Source organism: Gymnoscopelus braueri, assembly GCF_963280865.1.
Source record: "Gymnoscopelus braueri genome assembly, chromosome: 1".
Classification (NCBI taxonomy): domain Eukaryota; kingdom Metazoa; phylum Chordata; class Actinopteri; order Myctophiformes; family Myctophidae; genus Gymnoscopelus; species Gymnoscopelus braueri.
Window position 1 is genome coordinate 20776689 of NC_137603.1, and position 22607 is coordinate 20799295.

General features: G+C 41.4%; 1 protein-coding gene across 5 annotated transcripts in view; it reads right to left on the reverse strand.

Annotated features, from left to right (window-relative positions):
* Positions 1–22607, reverse strand: part of trpm7 (transient receptor potential cation channel, subfamily M, member 7) — a 73976-nt gene that overhangs the window by 44022 nt on the left and 7347 nt on the right. For 2 of the 5 annotated variants that reach the window (XM_080428842.1, XM_080428844.1), the window contains exons 1-9: positions 15828–16139; positions 14159–14238; positions 11590–11628; positions 9340–9547; positions 8682–8895; positions 5111–5235; positions 4232–4403; positions 2100–2274; positions 448–571 (exon numbers count right to left, since the gene is read on the reverse strand). In XM_080428842.1, coding sequence (XP_080284968.1) covers positions 448–571; positions 2100–2274; positions 4232–4403; positions 5111–5235; positions 8682–8895; positions 9340–9547; positions 11590–11628; positions 14159–14238; positions 15828–15878 — 1188 coding nt within the window. In that variant the 5' untranslated portion in view covers positions 15879–16139. Of the gene's footprint in view, positions 1–447; positions 572–2099; positions 2275–4231; positions 4404–5110; positions 5236–8681; positions 8896–9339; positions 9548–11589; positions 11629–14158; positions 14239–15827; positions 16140–22607 lie in introns of those variants that run through there. The other 3 variants (XM_080428841.1, XM_080428845.1, XM_080428843.1) reach the window with 3 other exon arrangements.

Here is a 22607-nt window from a genome sequence, read left to right on the forward strand (position 1 = left end):
AGTAGATTGGACCTTCCGTTCCAGAGATAATGTCCAAAACAGCCACTTTAGCCGATTTTCGATGAGTGTTGGCCATTGTCGTCCCTTTTTATCTTTAATAACACGGGCTATGGAGGTCGGACGGCGACAAACTAGATACCCGAGTTAAGTTCACTTTGAGCTGCATCCAACACATTCACCGCCATTTCCGTCTGCCTTACCGTTAGGCCGCTAGGGGCAGTTAATTTCTTTTTTGGGGGGTAGTATATATTTATATAGAGATTTTTTTTTTTTTTTCACGGAGCCCGAGGCTCGGCCCGGCCTGAATAATTAGCATAGATTTTGGGCCCGACCCGGTCCCAAAACGTTGAGTCGGGTCGGGTTCGGGTGGAGTGTCATCACTGACATAACCAAAAGAACACTTTCAAAAATTATCTGGAGAAAAAAAACATTGTAGATTTTTTTTACCAGTTCTTTGCTCTTCATGCACTCCATGAGTGTCTGGAAGAGATGAAAGGCATCGGCATGGCTAAAGTTGAAGGTTTTCTTGATGGTTGATATGATGTCTGCCTCCACACCGTCAGGTAGACCCCTGCATGGGAACAATTGCATAATGGTGAAACTTGGTAATAATTCATTTTATTTGGTTAGTTGTTGCACCTTGTTTCCGAAACATTAAACGTTTTTTAAAACCTGAAACTCTATACGTAGTTGATCCGAGTCCCTCAGGGCTCTATAGGGCCCCTGATGCTTTCGCTCTACACTAAATATCTTTGCTGAAAATAACCGATATACTGTATAAGATAATATAAAAAATGCCATCACAACGTGCCACGTTTTGAGCTTATAGATCTGCTATTTTCAACTTATGCTTGACCCAGAATAGGGACACTAAGGTTCAAAACCAGAACATCATACAACCCATCTCCCAATTAATCAGGCTCACAGAGAAAATAGAATCACAGGCCATTTAATGTATTCATTTGACCAAAAATATTGTTCTACACCAATCACCATTATTAATAATAATTGTGATTAATAATCATGATTACAGTATTGAGCAAAACAATGGTGATTATCATTTTAGATATAATCGTGAAGCCCTATGCCATAGGGCTTCACGATTATAGGGCCTATGGTATTGCTATAACTGGGTAAGTAGCCTTTGGAACCAATGGTTCCCGAGCCATGTGGCCCATAGGACAGGATCTCTTGTTTCTGCATAGCGTGTGGCAGCTTGATGTACAAGTACACCCCCTGGACATGACGCTAGTAGGTGCAAGTACACCCCCTGGATATAACACTAGATTAGGGACTTACCCCTAATACAACCCTTGATGCTGAGTGCTAAGCAGGGAGGTATTGGGTGCCATTTTGATAGTCTTTGTTTGGTATGACTCAGCCGGGGATTGAACCCCGTTATTGGGGTATTGATATGCATAAACACAACTGTCTGACTGTATTCCATCTCACTACGACACAGGTACAGAATATTGAACACATTATGAACAGCGATCAACTGTCCACAGTAGGTTTTATTGGTGTCCTTTTAGACTACATCTCAGCTCCAGTTGTCCTTGACGCGTGTCTATCAGTGAGTCCTGTAAAACTGGCAATGAAAGCCTCTGCTCCACACTCGCCAAGATAAATCAGCCTGAAATGTATTTATAGTAGGCCTGCTTAGTTGGGAGATCAACATTTTCCGATGCTGACAGCCAGATAACACACAACCTGACAAACTGTAGGTGACAAAACAAAAAAAGAAATGAAAAGACATTATCTTTAACCAAGTCGTGTGTGTGTGTGTGTGTGTGTGTGTGTGTGTGTGTGTACTGTACATTGTATTACTATACTTGTGAGGGCCAAATGTCCCCACAAGTATAGTAGAATTTGAGAAACAGCCATTCTGAGGACAATTTTCCTTGTCCCCACTCCTCACCAGAGAAACCCATACTGTTTTACAGTATGGGTTAGAGTTAGAGTTGTGCCTGATTTATACTTAGTGTGCCAGTGCTGTGCATCGAATATAGCTGATCTACAAGTGTGTGAGCCTGTAGATCAGCTTTATAATAATACAAACATATGGTGTGTGTGTGTGTGTGTGTGTGTGTGTTTCCTACCCTCCCTCCTCGGTCTGTTTGTGTATGTAGGCCAGTATGTCAGCAGCGCGGCCGGTGCCCTCACACACCACCACCGGCACGGGGGGGCTCTCCTGGAGGTACTCCAATACTGTGGGGATCACGTTGGGACCCCCTTCAAAGATGAGGGCCACCACAGGTACACCCTGACCAATACCTACAGTACACACACACACACACACACACACACACACACACACACACACACACACACACACACACACACACACACACACACACACACACACACACACACACACACACACACACACACACACACACACACGGGTCAGATTCATGTCATTTCAAAATAAAAGAACAATCGTGCTCCAGTGCTACATAAATGCAACGCAGTCCATTCTCCATTTTCAGGGCCTAACACTGTCAAGGTAGAGGAAATGACCACTGTTGGGTTATAAGTGTCCATGTTACAAGTATAACGATGTAACATGATGGTGGAACCTGAACGACAAATGTTTAATTCAAAAACGCAAACCTCGCTTCATTTGGGGTTGGATTCATGGACTCAGTACATTGTGTAGCCAGGGCTGTCATGATCATGACATTTTTTGTTGACAATTAATTGTCACACATATTTTGCAATTAGTGATTTAGTTGTGTTTTACTTTTTTTGCATTAAACACTGGAACATATAAAGGAAAAGAAAATATCTGTTTGGCTTTTAGGATTTGTAAACTAAAATTGCACAGGGCTGCCAATGCTCTAATAATAGAATTAAATAATGTACTACAGGCAAAACAAGCCATGCATTTAATAATTTTATACTTAAAAAAAAAATCTAAAATTCTGAAAATCACCGATCTACAAGCTCACAAAACGTCGCATGACGACACGTTGTGAGCTTGTATATCGGCTGTTTTCAACAGATGAATTCATACAGATGAATGGAAACGGTTCTGACTATTCTGCAAGATAATGTCGATTATGTCATATAATTGCGATCAGGTGATTATGTAATAACGGTGACAGGCCTGGGGGTAGCTCTCACTCTGTGCCTTGGCAACGTGGCACAGTGTAAGTGGATGGGTGTGATTGGTGAGGGTTCCCTGGGTGTTAACATGGCCTCAAGGACATTCCTCCCTCTGAACATCGCTGGCATGTGGCCAACAGCAGAGACAACGTTTCTCGATGTTAAAAGTAAATGCTGACCACAAATAACCTTGTAGTCATTATCACAGCTCAATGCAACTTAAAAATCTGTGGTTTAATTTAAGTTGATGTGATGTCAATCTGACCACTTAACAAGGCAGCCGCTGGGGTGGCAACCTGTCAGCTCACAACGCCTCGCAACGCGAGCCGTTGTGAGCTTGTAGATCCTCTATTTTCATAATTTTTGCCTCTTCCTTATATTATTTAACAATTTGGCAAATATTTGACCAGTTTTTATAGTATAATTTGTTGATTACTTTTGATGCAGTAATGGTCTTTTTCTTTTCTTTCTTTTTTTTTGGTATTAAAAGGGTCTTAAAAGTCTCAATTGCCACTTCACTGTCACCCCCCAAAATCACCACAGGTTGAGAACCACTGTTCTAAGGCAGTGCCACAAGAGAACAGTTCATGTGATTACGTCCATTCAGCAGTTATCTTACTTCATCAGTGCCAGACCAACGGACAGACGTCCTGCACATAGCAGACTATGTCAATGTAAATGTTGAGGGGTGAACCCTGGTGATCCGTGATAAATGTACTTCAGTGTGTTGGTTCATTGGAGTGACTATTACAGTGTTTCCCAAAGACTGGGTCGGGACCCATTTTTATGGGTCGTAAGTAAATGTGCCTTTGTTTTAACAAAGGCACTATTTCATAGAAGACCTACAAGCTCAGAACATGTCACACAGTATGCTTGTAAATCTATTTAGTTTTTTTTCTTGGAAAAAAACTATTTATTTTTGAAACTTTTTAACAACTCAAATCTTGTTTGGGGTTCCCTGTCACAATATTTTGATGGAGGTCTGTGGCCAAATTCATCTAAATGTTTGAGGTCCATGAAATGAGAAGGTTTGAGAAGCACTGGCTTTAGCGGTTGGGGTGACAGTGTTCTTACGTGCGTGTATTCTCTGCAGGTGGACATGTTGGGGTGAGTGTGTTCTTACGTGCGTGTATTCTCTGCAGGTTGACGTGCTTCTCCAGCTCTCGGCGCATTTTCACCTCAGAGCCGTACTTCCCCACGGTGCCGTCGTCCACCAGGAGGAAGTGGGAGTGCAGGTTGTTGAGAACGTTCAACTTACTGAGAGGGTTCAGCAGGGTCTGGTACGGAGCCGTTACCTACAGCACAGCAGGGGTACACTGTCAGACAATAAAGTCGTAAACGCTTGGTAATAAACATCTGGCTATTTCCTGATTGTACTTCCTGTCTATATATACACTACATTAACACTTATTAACAACGATGGCCATTACACCAATGCTGTATAAGTTATAAAGTTAGTTGTTTGTTTTTTCATTTCATTACATCTAGTATTATCACTATTATTATATTGTTTTCTTGTATATTGTTTGTATTAAATTGTATAGCTGCCCACGTGCCCATCCATCAGAGCCTATGCATTGTGGGCTGTGTGATTGACCTAGCTTGAGGTGTGTTCTGGAGAGTGAAAAGCCTTGCAAGGCTGTTTACACACAGAATGACATTTTACACAAAAAGACAATTCTATGGCCTGTTCCAAAACCGGTGAGTAAAACTGCAGAACCAATATTTAATTTTGTAGCTATACTTCTCTACTTTAATATGATATGAAATGAAAAAATCATAATAAAAATGCTAACATTTTTAAAGACCTAATCTTTGTCAAATCTAGCCACATTGTATTGCTGTTAGCAAAGTCTTGTGGAACGTGTCACACCAACATTTCGCTGCTTGTTTCGCCTATAATGCCTAAAATAGGGACTCCAGGCTGAAAGTGTTTAAATGAAACTACTAACAAATAATATAGTGTAATTGTATTTCTAATGAAAAGGAGCATAAGCCTTACATCTCTCCCGATGAGATCGTTCCTGTTCTCGATGACCCCCCAGGGAGCGATGCCGATAGTGCAAATTTTCTTGGAGGATCTGGAACAGTGCTCTCTCAAAGCATCGCCCACATGCTTCGCCACACCTTGGGGTAGAGAGAGAGAGGGTACAGCCATCAATAAGGCTTTGTTCACATAAAGCAGGCAAATCTTACGTCTTTCTCAAATCTGATCTTTAGGACTGACTACGAAGTTTGCATGTCCATACTGTGGTTTAAATCTTCAGAAAAATACAGTAAATGTTTGATCTACATGTCAAGTATTTTACACACCCAAAAAACCTCCATAAAGGAGTTTTATAGTACATCAAACTTGGCTCTATCTTTGCCCTCATTTAGAATTCCAGGATCTATTAATTATGCCAATATGCCTGTAGAAACAACCCCTCATATGCCAATATGATATGCCGCTGGAACATAATTCTCTTGTTTTAACCACTGAAGCCCTATATATTTTGTCGACGACAAATATAGATGATTTGCTGTTTTCGCATTTTTGAAAAAAATAGGGTTTTCCCAAAATAGAGATGCCAGGATTAAATGTGTTTAAAAGATGCACTTACAAAGAGCAGGATCAGCATGATCCTGGACCAAGTGAGTGCTAAGTGAGCGTTAAGTAGAATGCTAAGAGAAAACTATGAAGTGCTATAAACTAACTGGAATAGCTGGTAGACCTCAAACCCAGCATCTGTCTAAATAACATACTTGGCATCTGTGGACAGAAAATAATATACACCTGACTAACATAACTAGCATACTGTATATCATTGCTGTCAACCTTGTATGTTGTAGTTATTATAGTCACAAGCTCTGGTTAATACTACACTTTGACTTTCATCAATTCTTCATCAAGACTTTAAAAAAATAGGTTATTAATTTACAACAAAAAAAAACATAAAAAGCAGAAATATGGAGATACAACGTTTCTGCTAGACAGTGACGATATATAGTGTATATATATTTATATATTATATTAATCTAGGGCGTAAGCAATAAGCATCCCTGACCCTCATCTGGGAGCTGTAGCCTGTAAACCATCCCGGTCGCGGAATTCACATTTCATTTTCATTCGCTGAATGAAAATAAAACGTGAATTCTGCAACCGGGATGGTTTACCAGGCTACAGCTTAACGACCACCAGCAGAGAATGATACCAGACTAATTAGTGCATGGGGAGTGTGTTCCAGCTTGGCCAAGGGGTACCACTGAAGAGGCAGGCTTTAGCAGTATAATCACCGCTGTGGGTAATTGACCCTGTGAGAAAATGAATTTAAACACTATGATCACACCGCAATATCTGCACACTGATGCACCATGGCAGCAGACAACGCCTCGACCAGCACAGTACACACACACACACACACACACGCACACATGCAATGACACACTGACTCAGCAGTGTTGGAAAGTAACTAAGTGAATTTACTCAAGTACAGTATTTAAGTACAATTATGAGGTACTCATACTTTACTTGAGCTTGTCCATTTTTTGATACTTTATACTTCTACTCCACTACATTTCAGAGGCAAATTATGTTTAATACACAAAAAAATGTTTTTTTTACTTTGGTACTTTAAGTATATTTTGATGCCCTTTTCCTTTTACTCAAGTCAAATGCTATATATATATATATATACACATATATATACATTTAATACAGAGTATTTTATATTGTAGTATCGCTACTTTTACCTAAGTAAAACAAATCTGAGTACTTCTTCCACTACTGACACACACACGCACACACGCACACACACGCAGGTGTGACAGCATGTGCTTACATCAGCTCAACAAGAAGAGAAAGCTTTGTGGCTGGTAGCAACCTAAATTCACATCTACACCCAGGTGCTGCTTATGTGATCAAGGGTGAAATCCTCGGTCAATCTATAGTGTTTAAATGTATTTAGATTGTAAAGGGAGTAGGGATGAAATGCTCGGCCATGTGGAGACCACTTCCATCACACTCCATTGTTGCATTCACAAACACAATATATCAACTTGAATGTCGTCTCGGCCTCCTGCGGCGAGTAAGAACAATTTTAAGCTAACTTTAGCCGAGAAACACTAGCCAGTAGCCACAGTCTGGTGAGCTGGCACCACCGAAGGTACATGGTAGACGTACATCAGTGTGTGTGTGTGTGTGTGTGTGTGTGTGTGTGTGTGTGTGTGTGTGTGTGTGTGTGTGTGTGTGTGTGTGTGTGTGTGTGTGTGTGTGTGTGTGTGTGTGTGTGTGTGTGTGTGTGTGTGTGTGTGTGTGTGTGTGTGTGTGTGTGTGTGCGCGCGCGTGCGTGTGTGGGCTCTTCCATTACATGAGGACTCTACACAGTGTATAGTGTCGCGGTCAGGCGGAAACCTTATACCTGTATGTCCAAAACCGTTCATTTTTATGAAATAAAATAAAATAAAAACCTGTTCCAACGGATCGCATGGACTTTTAGAGATATAGCCACAAGCTCTATTTTCAGTGGTTTAACCACTTTCAACCTGGCATAGCTATTTGGGGCATTTCATTACAGACAGAGAGACAAAGTGTGACCAATAGCATTGATCTATGATATCATGTATATACATACACCGGTGCTTTCACATCGGTACAGTATATACTGCATGTATATATCTTTATTTGTTTTATTTAACCCATTAAAACCAGGAAAGCAAAATATGTGTCATTTTAGATTTTTGCAGATGTACAAGCTCACAGCGTGTCACTTGGTGCCGTGCTGCGAGGTTGTACATCTGCTATTTTTTTTTACATTTTTGAAAAATCTTGAAAGTGTGAGAACTACTGATTTAGAAGGTATTTGTAGAATGTACCTCTATCTCTCACAGAATACTACAAAACAATGGAACACGACACCCACTGCTTTATACCTGTAAACTGTGATACGTGATTCTGATTCTAAAACAATTTTTTTTAAAAACAATAAAAAAATAAAGACTGAATAAGGAGATACAAGGTTTCCACCCGACTGACGATATCTATTCTGTCGTGGACAAAGGAAAAGAACATAAGGGTTTTTACGACTGTCATGTCAGCATCACTCTCTTTGGCCTCCATTCAAACTCTGGCCCCCCTTCCTGAAAGGGGTGTGTGCCGGGCCGGGCTCATTATAGTTAACTAAAACTAACCAAACTACAACTAAAAACTGAAAAGTAGTATGCCTAATATTTTGGGTGGATATGAAATCTTATATCTTCCAATATGTTTAGCGTTACCAGTTTTAAGCCCTATGTTGCGAAACATTTTCAAACATCTTAAAAAAAGAATGAAATAGCCGATCTACAAGATCACAACACGTTGCGGTGCGATGCGTTGTGAGCTTGTAGACCGATTATTTTCACTATTTGTCTAAGCTTGTTGAATCCTCCTGAATACCCCAAATTACAATAAAATAAATCTAAACCTAACAATAAAAACTAAAAGTAAGCCTTTTAAAAACTATATATATATAAACGAAACAACCAAACCGGCTTCAAAAACGATTCAAAACTAAAATGAAATTGAAAAAATTGGTGTGTGTGCATGTGCGTACCCGTGTTGACCCCTCCGGTGAGTATCCATGCCCCCGTGGTGACAGCGGCTTTGATGAGGCCCTTGCCCACCACCTGCTTGATGCGCGGGTGCATCTCAAAGTTCTGGATGCCTCCATGGACCGAGATGAGGATCTTTGGAAGCTCCATCTGCCATTCCTTCAACATCAGCCTCAGGACGCTCTCCGGCCGCGAGTCATAGGACAAACGTAGATACTGCGGGGAAAATTACAAATACACATGATGCCCAAACAACATACACACACGAGGAATAAAAAGGGTTAGAAGAAAGCAACGAGAAATTATGTTATGTTTTTATGTTTATATAATATAAAACATGATTGTTTGAGTTGCCTTCATGGCATGGTGTAACATTAGTTTTAAGAGATATAGGTATATTCATTATTGTAAAACAGTATCTTTGGCCCTGTTCCTTGATCCTGCTCTAGGATCTGTGCAACCCACTTGTCATCAATCTATCTCTGTAATGACAAAATTGTCCAAAGAAATGGGGTGCAACATTAAAAAAAAAATCCACCAAGAAAAGAAAGTGTGCAATCAGGCGTCATGCGCCGAAAATAGTTGATCTGCAAGCTCTAAATGCGTCACAACGCAATACTTTGTGAGCTTGTAGAGCGTAGAGTGTAAATCGGGCCTAACCTTGGCTCTGTACGAGTGTGAGCCCCCTTGGAAGTTGATGACCCCGTAGGCATCTGTGGGGCTCTCCTCTGTGTGTCTGTCCACAGACCACTCCTCCACCTCTGGCACGGACAGGTTGGCATTGTCACCCAGCTTCACGTCCGAGTACTTAACCGCCAGGCTGGCCGTGAAGCCCTCGTGCTGCCGCACCAGACGACCGCAGCAGCAGCTGGACGGGGAGGAGAAACAAGTCCAAATCACACTGACCACTCAATCAGTGTAGCATTAACACAGTATAACAATACTATATGTATCTAAAACTATTGCCATCAAAATACACTTGCAGTACCCCCAAAAAAAAAGAATCGATGGCTTCAGTTAAGTGAATTTGGCTTGTGGGTTTCCCCAGTGAAAACCAATGAATTCTACTAGCTGGATGCTACTACAGTTCAGCTTTGGGCTTAGCTAAGGAACACCAACAATACTAAGAAGGCATTTTCAGCACCCGAAGTGCCAATTAAGAAACTTCCCAAAATGTTGGAGTAGAACAAATAAGCAGGAGGAGAGAAAATAACAGACTACAATTCCATATGTCATAGTGTTGTTGTTGGTCATTTTTGTAATAATTATTGATTTCTTTGACTTTGAGGGGACTTGCCATTTGCCAAGTCATAAGGAAAGGTATGATCATTTGCAATTTGCATAACACAGGAATGGTAACTTTACACCAAATATCTCAAAAATATCTTAACAGTACAAGACATTATTCCTACAAATATCTTTAGGATAGATCTAGATCAGGGCTTCCCGACCTTTTCTGGATCAGGGCCCACTTGAATCTCTTGAAAGCGGTTGCGGCCCACCTATCGGACCACTTAACACGGCAGCCATGTTTATTTCAATGATCAATCAATCAATCGATTGTGTTCCGGCTTGATCAATGGATATTAGTTCTATTGATCCAATGGATACTTAAAGTATACTAGTAGAATATTTTAAGCTCCTACTTATTGGTATCACTATGAAAACACATTATTAAACTTTTTAAAGAAAATATACCTTGACTTTTTTTTATATTATAACATATATTATATTATTATTATTTATATTAACGTTATATTTACTAATAAAATCTTTGTGTTATTGGCAATTATTTAGGAGCCCACTTGCAATATCCTCACTGCCCACAGGTTGGGAATCGCTGCTCCAGACGCACAGCTTAACGCATTGACTGCCATTGACGTGTTTTGACGCATTCTGGTGTTTTCAGTGTTTACGCTAGAGGGCGCTCTTCGCCAAACTATGAGTGATCCTAGAACTCCCAAAGAAGTGTACACCCGGAAATAACGTGATCACAAACCCAGCCCGGTCTGATCTAATGTTAAAGGATTTAGAAGAAAAAACAATTCTCTGCTTTGTTTTTTTCTGCGTTTTTGGCGAGAACAAGCTATATTCAACAGCCAATAACTAAAGAACGGAGGGTCGTGGTGACACTCTTCCCCCGCGATGGAACCAGAGACACTCCTCCGTCTTTTGCGGCACTCTGTGTGTCGATCGTCCTGGAGCGAAATATTCTATGGCTCTTGAAAGGTTATTAAAAACGCTCCAAAACGCTGGCAAGGGCTGAATTATTTATTTACTCCAGGCAGACAATGAGTTAAGCATACTTTTTGGGAAGCAATCTTTCCTTGGCGTTATGTCAAATCTGGGACCACCCAAGTTTGTCCCTCCCATGTGGGTTCTGTTACCGTAGAGGCGAGAATGTTTACCCTGACGCACAAAGCCTGGAAGCTAATTATTTCCTGAGGAGGGGTGTTGTACACTGAAAGTACACTGTCAAGGAATGTGCATTCACAGGTTTCATTGCAGGCTAATGCGTCCACTAAAGGCCAATTTATGCTTGGAGCGACAAGTGTCGAGCGACGCGTCGCACTACGTGTCTCACTACGTTGTGAGAATTGAGCATTCATACTGTCCACGACTCGCCGACAGCTTTGCCAGAAAATGTAAACCAAGGAAGTGAATGTGGTCCCGTGCGTCTCCGTGGCAGCGGAGCTTACCTCATCTTCAGCGTATCAGAGTATGTGACATTTTATTAAGCATCTGCAACCTTTCTTTTTTTCCAGAGGTACAGGACACCGTCTGCAGACATCCTCCTTTGACAATTAGTTTTAGTTGTGAAGCGTCATTCGCTCCTAGCATAAATTGGCCTTAAGACTCGTAGGGTGATAAACGGGTACAAAATCGGATGGGGATCTAAGAAACACTCACCGCACCAACTGCTGGCAGATCTGGCATCCTGGAAGGCATCTGGAGAAATACAACAGCAATACAGTTTGTTCAAATGCACAAATCAATGACTGCAACTATAAAAAATAAACACCCCTTCAGTTTAAAACCAAATAGGAAAGGGAAAGTGAATTTTTAACTACACTGTGAGGCCCCAGTCACAGGCCTATATTATGGGCAGATCTTCTCCAGAAGGAAATGGTGATTTGTTTGAGGACTCAAGGAAGGTAATCTGTCAACTGTGCTGCTTTCCGGGACAGATTGGCTTTTAACCAAAGATAAGAGTAATGAAAGTCTGCCCACTGCACTGGACTCTCACTTTGATCACTCTCATATGGACATTTCCTTTACCGTCACTGTACACAGTAAAATCCTCAGTGTTCATTTAAATGTACAGTAAGTCATACGTCTTGGTTAAAATAAGTGTTGAATAGCTCTAGATTCTGTATATCAATCATTGCTATAGAGTAATTGTTCAGTAACAGGGGTCTTCCTGTCTCTCCAGCTCTTTAGTAAACACTAAACAGCGAATACATTTTGAGGTCAGAATACCAATTTTATCCAATCCAGACCCAAACCCTAACCCTAACCCCTACTGTGAAATTGGAAGTGCATGATGACACAAAGAAATAAGCAGAACTGGAACACTCTTGGTTGATTGAAATTGGCAACCCACCTGAAAATATGTTTCATTATTTGTTTATTAAAGAGCTGGAGAGACAGGGAGACACCCCTGTTACTGAACAAACACTCAAATTATTACTATCATATTATATAGACTAAAGGTTTAACCTTTTAACCAAAAACAATTAGTTTTAACCAAAAAATATAACCCTACCTTTAACTCTGAAAATGTACAAATGTAACCAAATGGACCCGCAAGGGATTTTTTTGTACATTCTCTAGTTACTACTAGACGAGTACAGGTGTACTTGCCATTTTCAACCTTTAACATGCTCCGCTCTCATTGTGTGTGTGTGTGTGTGTGTGTGTGTGTGTGTGGGGGTGTGTGTGTGTGTGTGCGTGTGTGTTATTGAAAGAATAAATCGCTACAAAATGGATAGTTGCAGCCCTAGTGGCGTGGGATTGTTGCTTTAGTAGGAGAGAAACAGTCAGAAGCAAATCATTGATGTACACAATCAAGTAACTGAGTGACAAATAATGTGGATTTTAGTTATACTTTGCATTTCCAACAAAGTATAACTTCCAGCAGATATGACTAACCCACTGAGCTCTGGAACCTTCCATGGCTGCCTTGTGACATGATGAAATAAAACTAGGCATGGGACGATCATCGTTATCGTTTATCATGAAGAAAAATAACGCTCACAATAATCGTATCGCAGAGATTTTAAATTATCGTGAAATTGTCCTCCTTCATACACTGGGATTAGTTTACTTTTGCCAAGCTGCACATTATCCGCTACCACTTAAACCCTCTATACTTAGCAAAACGAACCAGTGAAGAGCGTACCTGGTCCGCTTTTTTCACTCTACACCAAATCTCTTTGCCAAAAATTTACGAGCTTTTGTCCACAAGACATTTTCATATCGTACCATCCCTATATCAAACCCGGTTGGATTTTTACAAACAACTTTTACTTCTGGCTGCTCTCTCTCGTCTTCAAAAATTGACCAATATATTATGTAAGCTGCTGTCTGTGTGTGTGTGTGTGTGTGTGTGTGTGTGTGTGTGTGTGTGTGTGTGTGTGTGTGTGTGTGTGTGTGTGTGTGTGTGTGTGTGTGTGTGTGTGTGTGTGCACGTGCGTGCGTCCAATGTACACATGGTGGTTCATTGGCCTGCAAATACACTCAGTAAGAGTCATATTTCTAACATAGGTATGACAAATTCCCATAAAGTTCACATAACTTGGAGAAGAACACTTCACAAAAGTCCTTTACTATAATGTGTGTGTGTGTGTGTGTGTGTGTGTGTGTGTGTGTGTGTGTGTGTGTGTGTGTGTGTGTGTGTGTGTGTGTGTGTGTGTGTATATATATAGAGATAGAAACATATAGATATATATATATAGAGAGACAAATATACACACATATAGACATATATATAGACATAGATATATATATATAGACATAGATATATAGAGAGACAAATATACACACATATAGACATATATATAGACATATACATATACATATACACATATACATAAGATAGTGTAATACTCACACCATCTTCTACATAATCCACAGCACAAAAGAAAATCTGATTATTAATAAAGCATGTAATCAGGACTGTCCAATATAAATAAATGGGGCAGGGGGCTCTAATCCAAACACAGAGCGCCTGAAAGAAGTGATGATGCAAGTGTTCATTGCTGGCCCTGCCTCTGCCTATGGCTGGAGGCTGTAATTACACTGAGACACAGACAGAGAAATCATGCGGGAACGGCCTCATTTACGCTGTGCACAGTAGTGGTTAGGCTTTTTGGCTTACCTTGACACAAACACCATACAATTACGCCGTTACCATTTACCACCGTGCCACAAGGGGCACACGCCACACACTCACACACACACACACACACACACATACCTGTGGGGGTCTTTTGACACTGGAAGTATGTACACACATTCCCTCTTGGTGAAAGTGGATTCTATCCAGGGTTTCTGGGACTGTTGAGAAAGACAGAGATGGATTTAAGCAATAGCCGTGTGACCAATTGTCCCGGGAAATCACAGCACTGTTGCACTTAATGCAGCGATTCCCAGCCTCATTGGTGAGGATATTGCAAATGGGCCCCCAAATAATTAGCAAAACACTAAAATTGTGATATAATGTTAACATATAATAACAATAATAATAATACTGTACATGTATATCTACAAAACAATCATGGTATTTTTTTCTTTCAAACCTTGAAAAATGTGTTTTCATTGTGATATGCCCACAGCCCAGCTATCTGACCACTTGTATGCAAGTGCATGTATGCATTTACTGCAGCCATGCTGCAACTTGGACAGGCATTAAACATTTACTTTACAGCCGTTTTAGAATGTTGTCTTGATAGGCAAACATTCGGTGGGAATAGCAGATCTAAAACCCTGAGGGTCCATGGACCCCACTTTGTGGACCACTGATAAACTTGCAATGGTATGACCAAGAAACACTGCCCATCTGGTTCCTTCCTTAATAAAGAGCAGACTTCAAACTCACATCTTGAAAATAAAGACAGATATTAACAAAAAACAATAGTGGACTTCAAACTCACATTTTGAAAATAAATAAAGACATGAACTTAAAATGAATGAATACAAACAGGAAGACTATAGTTGTGTCTCAATGTTAGCCACAACCTAAGAAACGCATCTAACATCACGGTGTGTTTGTACAAGGATTTATATCACAAGAATTTTCAATTACTGCCTCATGCCCTTATTGTTCTTCCAATAAAGCTCAGAGGCACCCATGGGCGATTAGCACCATTAATCCGTCCCTTCACACAGAGGGAACCCTGAAAACCTCCCCATGCTTCTCCTAACAACAGCGCAGAGCAGAGGATTACCCAATCCAGTGCTTTACCCCTTCAGCTATTTGTGTAGTCCAACAACAATGGCATTACAGTAAAACCACCAGACTGAAATGTTACCAACCTGCTAGAATGGACTCATGTCACTTTCTGTTGAGACTAGTGCAACATTATCGCTACAAGCCTCGTATTGTGGTTAACTGGAGCTGGTATGGGACAATAGTCAGAGTGTGATGTCTTCACCTTGCACCATGACTGGCTTCTGTTTGCTTTTATAAACGGTGCTTCAGCTCTCCAAAAGAACTAAAACGGATATAGAAAATATATAGTCCACACTCTGAATAAAGAGAGAACACTGAACCCGTCTTATTCAGAGTGTGGGCCTCTGCTATATTTTTGATACTACAACAGAAGTCAAATAGCCCATTGGTCCAATGCCATAAATGTAACTCTTATTAGTATTACCCGTAAGTTCCCGTAACTAGTGCCACAAATTCTACCCCCCAAAACATTCCCACTTTCAAAAAGGTCCATCATCATCATCACTGTAAAATCCTATGTAAAATCCGTGTTCAAATATCTATCCACAGTATATAGCATTATGCATAATGCCTAACCTTCTATCCATCATTGCAACAACAACAAAAAGTCCCACAGAAGTATGAGAAGAACAGATTATTCCAGTTTCCTTAGCCGTGATTCATTCCAAATGAAAACGCACACTGCATGATGTACCTTGACTGGCTCCTCTTCATCTCTGTGTTTAAGGGCTTTGTACAGGAACATACCAGGGCTCCTTCAAGCATCTCCTGAACAAGACCACAGTGACCGCAGCTTGTCAGGACGACTGGATCATCAGCTACTGGCTGAGCCTCTCTACTTCACTTTCTAACTCTCTCTCCCTCTCTCACGCCGTCTCTTCTTAATCTCACTGTAGCTCTCTCTGACTCTTCCTTCGATTTCCCCACAGGTCTCAAAGTCTATGCCAGGGCTGGTACACAGAGACCCATCGCTCGGTTAAAAGCTGAGCGATCAGTTATGAGGTTGCAGCCTCCTCCAACTCTGTACACTGTTAATCTGTAAGAAGCCACTGATGGGGCCTTGATGAATGTGTCTGGGACAACCTAGATATTATACTTAAGGCCAGGGAGATAGAGAGAGAAAGAGAGAGAGGGAGGCGGAGGTGTGGGAGAGGATTAGGGGATGGGCAGAGGCCTCAATGATTTATACCTAGTTGCCGACTAAAGACACACCACCAACTGTGATTCACATTCACACACACAAACACCAACCTGAACACCAAGGCAGGTAGGCCCCACTGTAGCACTTGTTTTACACAAAGGTCTGGGTTTTGATACATTTTTCATGAGACATCTTTACAAGGGAGGTCTGGGCGAAATGACTTCAAAACAATATCATGAATATTTAAAACTTGTGCCTCGATTATGATTAATGACATTTGTTTTTAATATTGAAAATAGCTACAAGCTCACAACGCATCATGATGCGACATGTGAGCTGAGATCATCTATTTCTGCACGCCACCATTGTACAAAATACTAGTTGATATATAAGACTTTTGTTTTATTTATTTAAAAAACCTGCTTCTTAATTATTCGATTGACTCGGTTAGATGCTCTAAATGTTGGTTTTGATATATTTTCAGTTAATTGCCCAGCCCTACTACTTACTAAAATAACTATTCTCAGTAGCAGGGGTGTATATTACAGAACATGTCTAATAACTGGGCCTGTAAAACTCTGGGTGGGCCTGAGGTTTTTAAGCTTATAGTATTATAATAACTGGTGGGTGAGGTCAAATATGACAATTTTCCACTGTCTATTTGGCCACAAACGACACGCGGAAAGAACAGACCAGGTGTGTGTTTTTAGAGGAGTACACAGTCACTCACTGCTTCTGGGACGCGTCTGGTAGAATCACAAGCATTGTCTAGAGAGGCCACTACCATGTACGGGCTGCCACGGTCCAGCCGGCATGTGGCGCTACCGTGCCGGCGGATCCAAAGTTTTCATGGAACACACACACGGTGGGCCAAGCTGTCAATCTGGGCGGGTCCAACGTAGAGCCACCAATGCTTAGCAGGTGGTGGGCTCTTCACTCAGAACACCAGCCACATATTTATGCTATTCCATCAACTGGCCTAAAGAGGGGTTTCTTTAAATATATTAACCCGTTCAATCCGGGGAACGCATCTACAAATGTCTTCTAAAAACAGGTTTCTGAAAAAACGTATATGTTGCTATAATATCAATGGTTCTCAAACGTCATGTCAAGGACTCCCAAAATGATATGCCTTTGGCCGCCGACCCCATGTCAAAATATTTAGTTCCAGGGACCCCCAAAAGCAAAGATTTGTGTTAGAATATATATTTTCTTAAAGTGAACAATTGTAAGATTTGCTAAATTTTTCACGATTTTTCAAAAAATAGCAGATCTACAAGCTCATAGCGCGGCACTCGGTGCTGCGCTATGAGCTTGTATATCTGCTATTTTTGAATAGCCAAAGTATAAAATAATGGTTATAGCTAAAATCTAAAATGACACAAATGCGCTCCCGGATTGAAACAAGGGTTAAATAAGGGTTCTTCTCATCAACATCACTGGTAAAGCAACGTAACCATTAAGTGACAGGTCTAATTTACAACATGATAGGGCTTCAAAATAAGTATCAAAATAATATAAATCGTAAGACTTGACCGGACATTTTTCTAAACAGCGATCAGGAATCTAAAAGCCTCGAGCAGCCGTACAGCCTCTGACCAGGGGGCAGTCAGTCTTCTCTTCAAGCAGGGTTTCTGGCTATTTTACATATTTCAGTTAAGGTGCAAATTAGGGGTAGATTTAATCAATAAAAAAAAAAGATTTTAATAAAACAATTTTGGGGAAGATATAGAATTTGTTGTGTCACGATCACATCTGTAAACCTACAGTATTCCTACAGAACAGACTACGGCTAACCTCTACTCAAAGTATGAGCTTAACCACGTTCAACCTGGTATACCTATTTTTGGCCTACAGGCTATCATTATAAAAATGGACCTAGTTTGCTTGTAGATCAGCTATTTTTGAAACTTTTTTTTTCTCAAAATTGTTATCCCACGATTTTGTAACCCAGTTTTTTCACCCAGTGCCAATTGTCTAAGTAATCCTGGGCGCTACACTCCCTCTGCCAGCCTAGGGAGAGCCTAGAGCCGAGCTCATGCCTCCTTCAATGCATGAGAGCTAGCAAGCCGCTTCTTATCACCTGACAGGGGAGAGGTTCCCTGGTTAGACGTAGCGCATGGAAGGAACACGTTATTCCAACCAGTTCCTTTCCCCTCCATCAGGCGCCCCGGCTGACCAGGGGGAGGCAGCTAACTAACTGTGAAATAGTGAATGTAAATACTAATATCTGTCAAAACACTGGCAATGTGATATTTGTTATTAATGGTGTGTATCCCTCTTTAAGTCAAAGCTGACTTGTTGTATAGTACAAGGCTTACCATGTTTCATGTTGCAACATATGCTTTATACAAGATGGAAGCATGCAGAATGTCACCTCTCTCTCTCTCTCATTGACATCCTGCCTAATACAACTCAGCGTTAACTGTTAACACTCACTTATTAAAGTGAGTCTAGGTTCTGCCAAACTGTAACCATGGTACCTTAGAATGTCAGGCAACAAAAGACACACACACATACACACACACACACACGCCTTTTTTTGCCCTCTTCCTTCTGGTTCCTCTCTGTGTGCCGCTTACAGGCTGAGTTTTAGGATCAAGCTTTAGTTCCTGTAGGAAATAAAGCTCTCCACCTTTTCCATCTCCACTGGATTAACAATTTAGGGCTCTTACTATTAGAGGCACTTTGTTTACTACAGACACACTGTGTGAAGTTGGCGTGCGTTCTGGGAGAAGACACTCGTTTTTTATTCTAATGCAACTTTACACACACACACATAACACATCGTTCCTGACATACCTTGTATGTCCAAAACAGTTACTTGACAGAAAATGGAGAAAAAAAAGAACCCGTTTTCCAATGGATCCAATTATTAGTTATCATTTAGTCACAAGCTCTTCTTCGAACAATTGTGTCTCGCAGCAAAAATAGCTGTAAGCTTACAACACGTCCCAACACGACAAGAGAAAAAAGAAAAAGAAAAATAGGGACGCCAGGCTGAAAGTGGTTAAACTCAGTCTAAAAGGCCATGAGGGAAAACAAACGGATCAGAGAAATGGATGAATAAAATATTTGCTTTCAAAGACTGGTTTGGGACCCCCCACAAGTGGGTCCAACATGAAGATATCAGACCACTCTAATTCTAGAGAAACTGGTGCAAAAACACACCGTTTCCATTTCCCCTGCGATGCAAGAGGGATGCCCTGAATAAATGTAAGTTTAGTGTTTAAATACAGAGAACATTTAGCAAGATTAGCACTTTGATTAGTTCTTACAAAAGTGCTGTTCTTGAGAAATACAAATTAAATTACTTTGAAAAGGTGGGTCTCCCAAGGCTCTTTGACAGCCATGAAGAGTGTCTACTACAGAACAGAAATGGGACATTAGAATGACAGAAAGGGGGCATGTGTCACTGCTTTGTCTTGATGTTGTTGTTTTTTAACGACGCATTACAATTACTAGAAAAAAGCGCCCTTCGGGTGTGTGAACAATTTCTGTTTGGTTAGCACTGTTGTGTTATTGGGGCAAAAGTAGAGTAATTGTTTAGATAGATGTAGTGAGCAATGCCAATGAAGTTTTTTTTTTTTTTTGTGGATATGATGCGAGTAGAGAATTTGGAGTAAATGTAGCAGGGCAGTTGTCGATGGAAAGGACATAGCATTTGTTGTGACATGGTTTATTGGCATGTAGTAAATGATGTGTAGGGTTGCCTGGTATAAAGACATTTGGGAATCCCTGGCCTATATTGAAAGTGGTCAAGCAGTTTTAAAGATACACAGACAAAGCTGTGAGGTGGGGGCAGTGTGAAGCAACGCTTTTCACACACACACACACACACACACACTTTGTCACAAAGTGGACAAAAGTAAAGTGTTGCCGTTTGACTCTGCGTGTCCGGCGGCCCAGACATGTTTTTCCCGTGATCCCATATGCCTTTATACAGTCTGTTTGGACAACAGACCGCGGTAAGAAGTGAAGTTCTGTCCATGACGTGCTGGTTATTGTTCCGTGAACAGATGCTGAGTGACCGTGTCCGATAGTAGGCTATGTTTGAACAACAGAGCAAAAACTGCGATTGGTTTCAAAGTTATGTCCTCTTGTACGCGTTTTGCTGTTTGGTATTCCTTGAACAGCGTGTGCCGATCTCCAGGCATGCGCAGTAAGTCAGCTCAGATGTTGGTTACAGTATATCGCGCATGAGCAGTAGTCGCGCCTGCGCAGCAGGGTGGGCATAGCATGCAAAAATGTGACGCAATAATGCACTTTCATACAAATTGTACAATGTGTTGTCAAAGTTAACACGTTATTGACACGTTAACGCCGAAATTAACAGCGTTAATATTTTTATCGCATTAAATCGACCATTAAAGGGGGCAAGGTGGCGCAGTCGGTAGCGCTGTCGCCTCACAGCTAGAAGGTCCTGGGTTCGATTCCCGCCAGGGACGCTGTGGGCGCTGGGGGTGTGTCTTCTCCTCCGCGTCACCAGCGCCCATACCCTAGGTGGGGTTGGCGAAAGGGCCTACTCTGTGTGGAGTTTGCATGTTCTCCCGTGTCTCCTAGGGTAGTTAATACCCTCACAAAAACATGTAGTAATCCTGGTCACTATACTGCCTCCCCCTGGTCAGCCGGGGCGCCTGATGGAGGGGAAGGGAACTGGTTGGAATAACGTGTTCCTTCCACTCGCTACGTCCAACCAGGGAAACTCCCCCCTGTCAGGTGACAAGAAGGTCAGTTGACTCTCATGCATTGAAGGAGGCATGAGCTCGGCCCTGGTCTCCCTAGGCTGGTGGGGGGAGTGTAGTGCCCAGGATCACTTAGCAAATTGGCACCGGGTGAAAAAAGGGTTACAAAATCGAGGGATAAAAATTATAGAAATCGACCATTAAAAGGATTTTTTTTCCTTTTTGGACCGTTTGAAGCATCCGTAGATCTAAGCTCCGCATGGCTTCCTGATCTGAACACTCCCTCTGCGAATCTAAACCAATCACAGCGCTTGGGGGGAGGGAAGTTAAGGACAATCTCTATGTGTGGGATTCGCTTATACGGCCATCTCAACCAATCACAGAGACTGACTGGGAACGTGTAAACACGGAAGCGCACTACATGAAAAACACTGGGTAAAGAATGACGTACAGGCTTGTCTAAATACCCAAATTAAACAGTTGTTTCACAGCGGGATAGGATTTTACTATCTGGGGTTTACTACAGACATCTGTAGGACACGTGGATACCTTTTACATGAACGATTAAGGTAAGCTGTGGCTTTATTTAAAAGTGCTCTGTGGAGTTAACCTACTTGCAGGACTGTAATAGCGAGTCTTTTTTTCCCCTCTCCAGTAAAACTGCCACTGTTCAGGCTAATGTAGGCTTTGTTGTTGTTGTTGTTGTGCCACCATGCAACAGTGTTTTTGTTCGTTGTCTGAACAAGTTTTGGTCAGTGAGAGAGGTGCATGTCATCTCCTCTCTGTTCACCGACAGGGCGCAGTCACATTAGGGTTACTATAGTAACCCGACACTGCACGTGTTACAGCCAAATGTATACTTCGTCATACAACGGGGTCGCTCGCAGAAAATAGCAGATCTCCAAGCTCACAACGCGTCGCAAATGCGATGCATTGTGAGCTTGTAGACCTGCCATTATCGACCTGTGACCAGCTGTAAGGCGAAGTATTACTTGAGCTAACGACTGGGGAGCTGTTCTCACATGAATTTGCTTTGTCATTGTCTCCGCCATGCCGAAGGGATGGTGGAGAGTATGTTTTACCCCCTGTCCATCCGTCCGTGTGTGTGTGTCTGTCCGTCTGTCACCAGCTCCCATAGGCTAAGCTTTGCAGGACGTGCTGCAACCTGACCTGGCGGAGACCTGTGCTCCGAGGAGCACATCTTCTAGTTTATTTATTTTTTGCTGCCGATGGTCAAAAGGAATATTTTGGACATATCGCACAACCTTTATTCAAGATATGTCTCGAGATGTTATGCTAGAAACAGATCTGCAAACTCCACTCCACCTGTTAAAGGGCAAGACCACTTTGGTAGAGGTTTGGGTTGTGTAGTTACCTTGCCATGATGTAACTCCAAAGGTGGGCAAGAAATAAAAAATAATTGCTCCATTGATTAGAAATTGATAATTCAAAATATACTCCTCATTGACTTACATTGTACGATAAAACAGCTCTCAAAGTCACTCTTTTAGCACGTAAACGAACGCAAACAAAGTTGATTCAGACAATATAGAACATCACCAAACCCAGTACTGTTTTTTTTTTTTATAAAAATGTCAACTTCCTGTTGATTTTGCCATTTTTAATAAGTAGAAAACCTGGACTGGAT